Raw genomic sequence first — 12,126 nt, 5'->3', positions numbered from 1 at the left:
AAGTGCAGGATAATTCCTGTGAATGGAAGTCAGCTTCTTGCAGATGCTGCCCACCCATGGGAGCTTTCCTTGGCATCAGAGGGAGGGCCCTGCAGCAAACACTGCTGGGCTAGAAGGGCTCGAAGGGCTTTGTGCCCTCCTTGAGTGCCCATCCCTTCCCCTCTCAGCCAGCAAGGAGGGAGCAGGGCTGGCAATGCCAGGGCAGGCTCACTGATACCCCTCTGCAGTGGAAATAATAATAGTAATAATAATAGTAATAATAATAGTAATAGTAATAATAATAATAATAATAATAATAATAATAATAATAATAATAATAATAATAGTAGTAGTAATAATAACAACTGATGCTCATTTATTACTCATCCCCTGGCCTGGGGTGTTGCCCTGGTGTGACAGTGTTCACAGGGGTCTGAGGATGAGGGAAGAGATGAGGATCTGACTCCATGTTTCAGAAGGCTGATTTATTATTTTATGATATATATTATATTAAAACCATACTAAAAGAATAGAAGAAAGTGTTTCATCAGAAGGCTAGCTAAGAATAGAATTGGAAAGAATGATAACGAAGGTTTGTGGCTGAGCTGTGATTGGCCATGAATTAGAAACAACCACATGAGAACAATCCCAGATGCACCTGTTGCATTCCACAGCAGCAGATAATCATTGTTTACATCTTGTTCCTGAGGCCTCTCAGTTTCTCCGGAGGAAAAATCTTAAGGAAAGGATATTTCAGAAAAGATGTGTGTGACACCCGGGATCTGTGATTCGCCCCATCCCCTCTCCAGGCAGAGGATCTTGAAGGCAGAGGAGAAAATCAGCAGCTTTCAAAGCTGGCAGCAGCCAGAGATGGTGGGAAACAGAGCTGGGAACTCTGAGATGTGTGGAGAGCTGTGTCCCAGGGGAAGCTGTGCTGAGGCTCAGCAGAGAGCTGGAGTTTGGAGGTTTGTTCTCTTCATGGCCATCTGTTCCCAGTCCTGCACCACAAGATGGTTCCTAAGCCTTACAAGACAAATCTTTTTCTTTGTGTGTCTCTGAAACCTGCCTGCTTTTGGCAGGAATTGGGAATTCAGGGCACACCATCTGCAGGAAGGCAAACCTGCATGCAGAGATAAGTGTGGGCAATCCCCAGGGATCCCTGTGGGGATGAGTCCTGGCTCCCTGGCTGAGCCAAACCCATCCTGGGGATGTTTGTGGGGCTGTTCCCTCCTGCAGCACACTTTGGGTTTTTCTTCTGAGGTGCATAGAGCAGGGAGATCTGGGTGTGCTGTGAGAGGAGCTGCAGGACAGACCCAAAACCTGGCCAGGAGATTTGCAGCCATGAGCACAGAAATTATCTGAGCCACTGGGATGCTCCAGAGGGAGCAGGGGAGGCTGAAGGATCATCAGAGACCAGCGAGGGGACAGGAAGAGCTGCAGGGCAGGGAATGACAGGGATGTGGGGTTCCTGGAGAGGGGAAAATCACAGAGATGGGGCAAATCCCAGTGTCACAGACATCTTTTATGGAAAATCCTTTCCTTAGGATTTTTCCTCCTGAGAAGCTGAGAGGCCGCAGGAACAAAATGTAAACATTGGTTATCTGCTGCTGTGGAATGCAACAGGTGGGTCTGTGATTGGTCTCGTGTGGTTGTTTCTAATTAATGGCCAATCACAGCTCAGCTGGCTCAGACACAGAGCCTGAGCCACAAACCTTTGTTATCATTCTTTCCAATTCTATTCTTAGCCAGCCTTCTGATGAAATCCTTTCTTCTATTCTTTATTATAGTTTTAATGTAATATATATCATAAAATAATAAATCAGCCTTCTGAAACATGGGGTCAGATCCTCCTCTCTTCCCTCATCCTCAGACCCCTGTGAACACTGTCACATCCCAGAGCCAGGGCACCACCCCAAGGCAGGGGATGGATGATAAATGAACATTAGTGGTGAGAATGAGTGATAAATGAACATCAGTTGGAATTTCCTCTTCCCAGCACTGCAGAGTGAGCCTGCCCCTGGAGGGACACTGGGATCTGTCCCAAACCACCCCTTCCCATGGGCTTTGCTGAGAAACCTGGAGGGTTCCTCATTGCTCTCCAAGCCCCAGACACCTGGGAGGCCTTGCCTGAAGAAGCTCCCAGGGATTTTCTCCTATTCCAGCTGCCCTGTCCAACCCCAGCCTGCATTGCAGGGGTTTTTCCCCACCCCCTGTTGGTGTTCAAACCTGGCTAATCAGCAGGAAAAGATTTTAATTTCTTATCACTGTAAAACGTGTTTTTACACCAGGTTGCAAGGGAATAATGTTCTTTAAACAAGAAGCACTTTCTAATAAGGTACCTTTGTGTGGATGCTGCACTGTAATTAAAAGAGTTTGGGGGAAGCTGCTGCTGGGTGAGCACTTGGGCAAGGAGTGGGTGAGAGCCAAGAGAGGTGATATCAGGAGTGTGACAGCTCCTGTGTGAGGGTTTGGTACCTGAACTCACTCCTTGTTCCCTCCCAGGGAAGAAGCTGGGCTACACCTTCAACCACAGGAACCTGCACAACGTTTCCCTTGGGCAAGGCCAGGAGGTGGTGGCTGAACAAGCTCTGGATGTGGCTGCAAAGGAGGGACACTGGGTCATCCTCCAGGTAAGGGGTTGGGGCCAGTCCTGCCCCTCTCCCAGCTTGGTGTCCCCTCCATAAGGACACAGTGTCACCTGTGTGTCCCCAGCAGCCACCTCTGCCTGGAATCAGGCTCTGTCAGGCTGGGTTTCTCCTCCTGGAGCTGGTGGTGGGCATTTTGAAGAAATTTGTAGGGTCAATTTGAAGAAATTAGCAAATTTCAGCCTCCCAGGCAGATTAGTCCCTTCACCTACCCAGGGAAGCAAGAGCTGTGTGGTTGTGAAACTTAAATCAGTATTTTCCTGTCATGGTTTTAGTCCCCTCACAAAAGAACCATTTTAGTGCGTGTGTATCTGGACTGTCTGGGAAGGAAGAGACACTTGAAGGAACTAAGCAGGGCCTCCCAGGCAGATTTTGTCTCTTCGACTACCCAGGGAAGCGAAGGGGAACACAGCAAGAGCTGTGTGATTGTGTAACTTGAGTTTGCACCTGCCTGCCGTGGTTTTGGTCCTGTCACAAAATGACTGAAAACCTCAGTGCAAAAGGTAAAGCTGGATTTTATGCTTTGCTTGCTAAATACAATGCCACACCTCCTCCAGGAGGAGATGAATGGGCAAAACTGCAATTTTATTAATGCTGAAATCCTTCTCCTAGGGAAGGCAGTGAGAAGCACAGAGGGAGAAGAGAAAACAATTCTTATCTCTACTTGCTGCTCCTGTTGTTTTTGCACACGTGGAATGTGTTATGGAGATTGTTCACTGAGAGGGATTTGTTAAATGGACACTGGTGAGGGTTTTTTTGGACTGATTGGCCAATGGGGTCAAAGCTGTGTTGTGATTTTTGGGGACAGTCATGGCTTTTTCTTTAGTATAGTATATAATAATAATAATAATAATAATAATAATAATAATAATAATAATAATAATAATAATAATACCAACAACTATATTATTATATACTATACTAAAGTATTAATAATAATCAATTACTATATACTATACTGAATAATACTATAATATTAATAATAATAGTGTTTTAATAATAATATTATAGTATTATCATAGTATATTATAATATAGTATTAGTGTTATATAGTTTAGCTTAATAAAGTTATATACTTTATTCAGCCTCCTGAATCAGGGGGTCAGATCTCACTATTTCCTACCTTGAGGATGCCCTGCATCAATACCCCTGAGCATCCCAAACCAGGGAAATGCTGCCAGGTCCCATCACAGCCACACAAAACCCCTCAGAGCCTCTGGGGTGTGGGGGAGCTCTGCCTCTGTCAGGAGCTCTCTGGAGCCCCCTCATTCAGGGAGGGTTTGGGTTTGCTGATGTGCACTCAGTGATGTCAGCTCTCATTACAGGTTTTGGGAACCCCTCTGATTTCCTTGATGTGGATTATATAAACTTTCATTATCACTGAATTGTTTGCATAAAATTAGATTAAGACAAAGCTCTGAGCCCTGATCTGAGCCCTCAGGCCTGGTTATGAATTGAAATTAAATATCCTTGATATTTTGATCCTAATTTTTGCCTTTTTGTTTTTTTTTTTTTTTCTTTTTTTTTGCAAGCTCCCTCTGAGGTAAACAATGCTGAGCTCCTCCAGAGCTTTCAATATACAGAGGGCTGCAATCCTGGCATCTGCCTTTGAGGTGGTGCAGATGGAAATGTGCAGCCTTTTGAGCCGTTCAGTAATGCAGAGCGAAAAGTTATTTTCTACAGTGCTGGTGTGCTGCTGTAAAGGATCTGTCAGCAGTGCCAGGCCCCATGTGCTGTTCCAGTGCTAACAGACAAGCACTGGGGGCCTGAAGGGTTTTTATTGCATCCATTCCCATCTTCTCTGGTGGTCAGAGCAATCAGTAGGAGGCTGGGCAGACACTGAAGGCTAAATCAGGAGAATTCCTCCCTGGGAGGGTGCCCAGAGCAGATGGGGCTGCCCCTGGGTCCCTGGCAGTGCCCAGGGCCAGGCTGGAGCAGCCTGGGGCAGAGGGAGGTGTCCCTGCCATGGAGGGGTGGCATGGGATGATTGGGTTCTGCCGTCACTCAGGGGTGGATCAGAGCAGTATTTGCCATTGGGTTTATCCAGCAAGATCTTTCCTGAGAGGCTTTGGTGACAAATGCCTCACAAACAGCTCCAGGAGTGTTTGTACAAGATCTGGAATGACACAGATGACTCAATTTACGAAAGTGCCACAGGATTTGTGGATCATTGCATTAATAATAAAAGAGAGGCCAGAGCAGATCTCAGGGTAATTTTACCCAGATTAATTAAACTCATTATTCGAAGGCTGTATCCCACCCACAGCACAGTTATACCCAGGCTTCCCATTTGTTTTTGAGCAGACAAAAAGCAACTGTTAGCTTTGCTTCTGTATTTTGTCATCCCTGACCAACAGCTCAGCTCACATGGAGCTCACACCCACGTTCTCCAGGACAAACATTGAGGGGATCATCTGGGTGGCTTTTGCACATGTGGCTCATTACTGGTCCTTGATTGGGACCAGACATAATGAGAGTCACATGCATGGAGCATTAATGAGCCAGGGAATGAGGTTTGGGAGGTTTTTGTTGGATGACAGGAGCAGAGTCACTGCTGTGCTGGGAAGGGCTGTCCTAGGGCCACTTCCTCTCAGTCCTGGTGCCTTCTGGCACCACAGGAGGCAAAACAAAGACAAAAACACCCTGGGAAAAGTTCCTCAGCTCACTCTGAAAATGGAGATTTTCATAAATTACTCATTTAATGAGAGAGAACAGCAGAAAGCCTCCCAATCCTTCATTTCCATGGGCAGATAATCCCCCTCACCCTGGCAGAGCCTGGCCAGAGCTCCCTGCCCCTTCAGCACCAGTCGCTCCTGTCTGGTGGCTTCAGCTTTGCTGAGCTCTGGTACTGGGTGCTGACACATGAGTGAAGCCCACAGCTAAAATAATTCTCTACAAATACAAATGGTCCAACTGCAGAATAGGAGCCCCTGAGGCCAAAATGCAGCTCTTTAAAGGAGCTTTTGTCACCTGAGGGCTGCAGGACAGCCCAGCTCAACCCCAGCCGCTGCTCTGCTCCTGCCATTGGTGCTGAAGGGCTGAGCTTGATCTCTGAGCTCCACAAAACTCCATTTATAGCAGGTTCAGCCTCTGGGTCTCCTTAGCAGCACTTCAGAGGTTTGGAGGGCTTTGAGCAAGGGGTAGCTCCATTGGGGGGCTCAGGCAGAGCTCACTGCCAGCTCCTCATGGCTCTGGGGGGCAGGAACAGCTGGGCCCACAGCTGGAGATGCTCTGTGCAGCCTGGACAAGAGATGATTCCATCACCCTACATGGTGGGGAGTAAAGACCAGGCTCTCCCAGTGGTGTCTGGTGATGGGGACAACCTGGAATTCAGGAAATTCCATTTCAATATAAATACCATCTTTTGTTTCCCATGTGAATGGCCAAACAGGGGATGGAGTTGCCTGTAGAGTTTGTGGTGTTCTCATCCTTGAACACATCCAAAAGCTCCTGGGCCTGTTCCTGGGCCACTGTACTGCCTGGCCCTGCTTTGAGGGCTGGGACTGGGGGTGCCAGAGATGTCTCCAGCCCCAGAGACTCTGAGATCTCTGCATTCCAATGCCTATCCATGGATCTGGTGTCCCTGCTGCCTGCAGTGTCCTCTGTGCAGGCAGGAAGCTTTGCCCTCAGCCATGAGTTTGCACCAGCTGTGTCTTCTCTCTCTCTCCCTCTCAGAAGCCCTTGCTGATCCAGTGGCCATCCCAGTCCCAATTGGGGTTGATCAGCTTAACAGCAAAGACACAGAGAAATCTGTTTGTGTTTGTTGAAATGCATGTTTGAATGCACTGATGCAGGGAAGAGCTCAGACATTAGATATTCCCAATTTAATTGTAGTCTTCACCCATTAGCCAAAATGTCACTTCCCTCTCTTTGTGATCCAGTTAATTTAATTCTTGAGCATCTTTCCATTTTCCTAGGTTGCTGCTTCACTGAGTCAGGTTCACGGATTAAATTGAATAACAGTGAGCTCCTGGAGCAAAACTGTGTGAGATTCATCACTGTATCAGAAATCACAGAGTCCCAGGGTGGGTTGGAAGGACCTCTGGAGATCATCTGGAGACCTCTCTGGTGCAGCAGGGTCACCTGGTCCAGAGGAGGCTCCAGGATGAGCAGAAGGATGGGGCAGCTCTGCTGGGAGGAAAGGCTGAGAGAGTTGGGGGTGTTCAGGCTGAGGAATGCTCTGAAGTGAACTGAAGTGCTCTGAGAGAGCTGGAGATGAACTTTGGACAAGGGATGGAGGGACAGGACACAGGGAATGAGTTTGAGATGGACTTTGGATAATGGATGGAAGGACAGGACACAGGGGATAAGCTGGAGATGGACTTTGAAAAGGAATGGAGGGACAGGACACAGGGAATGGCTTCCCAATGACAGAGAGTGGGTTTAGATGGGATCTTATGAAGGAATTGTTCCCTAGGAGGGCAGGTAGGCCTGGCACAGGGTGTCCCTGGATCCCTGGCAGTGCCCAAGGCCAGGCTGGACACTGGGGCTAGGAGCACCTGGGACAGTGGGAGGTGTCCCTGGGACAGTGGGAGGTGTCCCTGCCCATGACAAGTAGTTGGAACTGGATGAGCTTTCAGGTCCCTCCTAACCCAACCCTTTCCATGGTTCTGTGATTCTGACACCACATCTCAGGCCAGGCTGGTGGCATCTCCTGCCCATGCCATGCCCTGGGCACAGCAGTGCCCTTCCCTGTCCCCTGGGGTTCCCCAGCACCACAGAGTGAGCAGAGGCAGGGCAGGGCTGGCTCTGGCTGTGCAGCCTGGCTGGCACAGGGATGGAAAATCAGGGAATGTTTTTCCTGAGGTCTCCCAGGGAACCAGGCTGTGTACAAGCATCAGTTCTCTGCTGCAGGAGTGATTAGTGAGGAGGAGAGGGGCACTCTGGGGCAGGGCAGGGTGCCCAGGTGCTGCCAGCACAGGGAGGGGAGCCTGAGCTGCTCCGTGTCCGTGTGGTGATGTTCCTGATGGTTGCCATGGCAATGCTGGCTGTGATCCGTGTTCTGCCTTGTGCAAGCACAGGGGCTCGGCAGGGAACTCCCAAAGGAAACCTCTGGGGCTCCCATGGCCCTGCACGGGCAGCCCAGCACTGCAGCATGGCCCTGAGAGGGAGGGGAGGGGATGGGATGGGATGGGCAGAGAACAGGGGATGGGATGGGATGGGATGGGATGGGATGGGATGGGATGGGATGGGATGGGATGGGATGGGATGGGATGGGATGGGATGGGATGGGCAGAGAACAGGGGATGGTCAGTGTGGGTGGTCAGTGGGGAGGGTCAGTGCACAGGAGATGGTCAGTGTGCAGGGGTCTGTTCCACGTTGCCCACTCTGGCTTGTTATTGATAACTCACCCATCTCTCAGTTACTGATAACTCACCCATCTCTCAGTTACTGGTAACTGACCCATCTCTCAGTTATTGATAACTGACCCATCTCTAAGTTACTGATAACTGACCCGTCTCTCAGTTACTGATAACTGACCCGTCTCTCAGTTACTGATAACTCATCCATCTCTCAGTTACTGATAACTGACCCATCTCTCAGTTACTGATAACTCACCCATCTCTCAGTTACTGATAACTGACCCATCACTCAGTTACTGATAACTGACCCATCTCTCAGTTACTGATAACTGACCCATCTCTCAGTTACTGATAACTCACCCATCTCTCAGTTACTGATAACTCACCCATCTCTCAGTTACTGGTAACTGACCCATCTCTCAGTTATTGATAACTGACCCATCTCTAAGTTACTGATAACTGACCCGTCTCTCAGTTACTGATAACTGACCCGTCTCTCAGTTACTGATAACTCATCCATCTCTCAGTTACTGATAACTGACCCATCTCTCAGTTACTGATAACTCACCCATCTCTCAGTTACTGATAACTGACCCATCACTCAGTTACTGATAACTGACCCATCTCTCAGTTACTGATAACTGACCCATCTCTCAGTTACTGATAACTGACCCATCTCTCAGTTACTGATAACTGACCCATCTCTCAGTTACTGATAACTGACCCGTCTCTCAGTTACTGATAATTCACCCATCTCTCAGTTACTGATAACTGACCCATCTCTCAGTTACTGATAACTGACCCATCTCTCAGTTACTGATAACTCACCCACCTCTCAGTTACTGATAACTCACCCATCTCTCAGTTACTGATAACTCACCCTTCTCTCAGTTACTCTGAACCATGTGTTCTCATTAGATGTGTTCTTTCAGGTTTTGTTACCTGTCTGCTGAGAATTAATTTGCAAAGTTTCTTTCCAACCTGTGAATCCCTTCTGCAGCGTCCCTGTCTGGCCTGGGCAGATATATTCATTTGAATTATGAATTCTTAGTACCAGCCCATGTTTGTCTGCATCTATTCCTCTTTTTCATCCCTTCTATCACAAAAAGACAGGATATAAATGCACTCAATTATCACTGGACTGGAAATATTCCCTAAGTTGGCTGTTAGCAGGCAGTGATACCCACAAATAATGATCACTGGTGTCATGTCAACACAAGCAAAAGCAATTATTTTTGAGGCATCTAACACCACAAAAGCAGATGTGGGAAGAAACTACCAATTAGAGATGAAAACACTTAAGGTCAGATATGCAGACTATGATTAAACTGATACTTAATGCACGATTTTTCTTTTGATATTTTGTTGAGCTCTTTCCCAGCTTTATTAAATCTCTGTGGTGTTGGCAGGACTTTGGTTTCAGGTTTCTGTCCACTCCTTCCTCATTGTTTGATTTGTGTTTGTAGAGTGAATGGGTTGTCTGGACCCTGGGATGATTTGATCTCCCAAAATCCTGAAATCCTGAGTGCATCAGGCCAGCAGAGGTGCAGCAGCACTCCAGTGTAATTGCATTTTGCCTACTGCTCCTCGCACAGTCCTTGTTTGGGAGAAAACAACCCCAGAACAATCCCTTTGCCCAGGCATCTCCTCTCATCTGATCTCCCAAAATCCTGAAATTCTGAACTCCCTTTGCCCAGGCATCTCCTCTCATCTCTCCCCACACCCCAAACTCCATCTCATCCGCGCAGTGTGAGCACAACCCTAAATCACTTCAGCTGAGGAGACTGAATTTCTGCAGTTCCAAGTAAAAATATTGTTCCCAGCCACATCAATCCAATTTGGGGCAGCAGAACTGGAGGCAGCAAAGTGTCAGTGGCTTCCCCAAACAGCAATTCTCTTGGCTCACACCCCCTGGTCCCTCTCTGAGAGCTGACCCATCCCTCCAGCATGTTCAGATCCTGACAGAAGTGACAGCAGCCACCACTCTGTCCCAGCCTGAAGCACCTCAGCTTTTCCTTTCCACAGTGTTCATCCTGTTCTGCACTCCCAGCTGGGATCTGACCATCCCTGGCTCACCTGGAAAGCCAGCAGGGGTTTCTGTGTTCCCATGGGGGAGCCCCTGGGGTGTCCCTGTGTGGCACCAGCCCTTGGCACTGCCAGCCCAGCTCCAGCACATCCACAGCCTCAGGGAAGGGGACAGAGATGCTGGAACAGGGCAATAATGGGATCACCACCCCTGCAAGGCCTCAAAACCCCTGTGGCTGTGGCACTGGGGACCTGGGTTCCTGCTGGGCATGCTGGTGCTTCTGGGGTGATGGATTTGCTGAGTTTAAAGCTTTTTTTTTTAAAAAGCTTTTTTCCAGCATTAACAATTCTGTTTCTCTCTGTGACTTCCAGCTCAGCTGCACTCTGCGATTCTCTCAAGTCCCCAAACACCCTGAAGCAGTAAATTGGCAGTTTAGTTCTGTGTCACATGAAAATGCACTTCCACTTTCTTGCTCTGCTCACCCTTCACTCCCTCCCTCCAGCCCAGCTCTGCTCTCTCCAGTGGGTGAGTCCCTCCTGATGGAGTGTCTGCTTTTGTGGGAGTTAAATCCTGCAGGATTTAAGAGCAGTGGGAGCTGGGTGCTGTTTACAAGATGAAGGCCCACCATGGATTTATGGAGTGGCAAAATCCCGTTTGCAGCTTTATTCTCTGTCCCTCTGCTCTTGCATTGCCAAGCACTGAGCTGTTATTTGCAGGAAATAACTGTGAGGACTCCGAGCTCTCTTCCCTGAGTGATAATAGTTAATTTTGAAGCCATCAGTGTGTGTATCTGTAGCTGGGTTGTTTTCCTCAGTGCATTACTTTGCATCTATCACCAGTGAATTCCTGCTGCAGTGTCATTGCCAGTCACTGAGAATGATGGCATCCTCCTGCAGCTCTTCACTACCAGCCTTTATTTGCAAGACTTCAAATGGCTTTGTCTTATGAGTTATTTTGTCAGCTCACCAATCATTTGCTCTTTCAGCTGCTTTTTTGATATGGTGAGGAGTTAAAACTCCATCAGTAGCCTCCTTACCCCTGTTGGCTGTGTTTTAACTGGTTGGTAGCCTGTGAGATTTTCCCTTCTCCCTGCAGCAATACCAGTTTGGGGAAGATAAAGAGCTGGTACTGATCAAAATCCACGTCTGGGGATACAGGGACCCCACAGAGACAATTCCTGCTCCAGACAAGGCCTGCTGCTGGTGTGGGGGTGCCTGGCAAAATGCCCTCTCCAGCCCCCAAAAAGGAATTCGTGGGGATGAGCTGCTGTGGTTAACCCCAGGGGGAAACTGAGCCCCACCTGCTGCTGTGGTTAACCCCAGGTGGGAACTGGGCCCCACCTGCTGCTCCCTCCCTGCCCAGGGGTGGGAGGGGCAGAATGTCGGGTTAAAAATGAGATTGAGATCCAGACAATGCAACAGGGAAAGCCAAAGCTGCCCAGGCAGGGAAGGCAGGTAAGGAATTCATTCCCCATTTCCCCAGACAGGCAGGGGCTCTGTCATACCCCGTGGTGGCTGGGGAAGGCAAACACCCTCCCTGCCAACATTCCTGCCTTCTCCTGCTCCTGCTGAGTAGGATTTCATGGGCTGGGACATCCCTGGGGACAGCTGGGACAGCTCCTTGTCCCCCAGGCTGCTCCTTGGCCGTGTCCACCCTGCCCAGCAGGGACTGACTGACCCCTCCAGTGTCCAGCACTGCTCAAACCCTTCCTGGGGACAACAGCATCACCTGCACCCCACCCCACCCACACACCAGCCCAGGCTGTGATATCCTCACATATCTGAGCTCTCTAAAATGGGTTGGAGTTTCAGATTGCCGTTCTTTCCTAGCTGGTGCTGTTGGGGTGTTACTATAGGACATGAAAAAATACAAGTGCACACTACTGTTCTCAAGGTGAAGAAAAAAGGAAAGTTTATTTTCTGACTCCAACATTTATGGATTTCCAAAAGTGACAGTGGATTGGAGGGTGACAGTGCCACCTCTCCGATGACACTGGTCAAACCAACAGTCCATCTACTTTCTCCTCTTCCATAAAGGAATGCAAAACAATGAGTTATTTATAAAAAGTGTGTGAGAAAGTTCACTACAAGAATGTCAACATCAGAAGGCTTAGAAAATCTTAAAAAACCAGGGTGGCATTGGGGGGTGACTTGTGTCCTGCTGGAGCCCCTGC

At 48.6% G+C, this 12,126-nt stretch overlaps 1 protein-coding gene across 1 annotated transcript in view; it reads left to right on the top strand.

Annotated features, from left to right (window-relative positions):
* Positions 1-12,126, top strand: part of DNAH9 (dynein axonemal heavy chain 9) — a 144,840-nt gene that overhangs the window by 109,847 nt on the left and 22,867 nt on the right. Inside the window, exon 59 of the mRNA XM_058038578.1 lies at positions 2,482-2,609. Coding sequence (XP_057894561.1) covers positions 2,482-2,609 — 128 coding nt within the window. The remainder of the gene's footprint in view (positions 1-2,481; positions 2,610-12,126) is intronic.

The sequence above is a fragment of the Melospiza georgiana genome, chromosome 21 (genome assembly GCF_028018845.1).
Source record: "Melospiza georgiana isolate bMelGeo1 chromosome 21, bMelGeo1.pri, whole genome shotgun sequence".
NCBI classification, from domain to species: Eukaryota; Metazoa; Chordata; class Aves; order Passeriformes; family Passerellidae; genus Melospiza; species Melospiza georgiana.
This window is presented reverse-complemented; position numbering and strand designations above follow the sequence as displayed.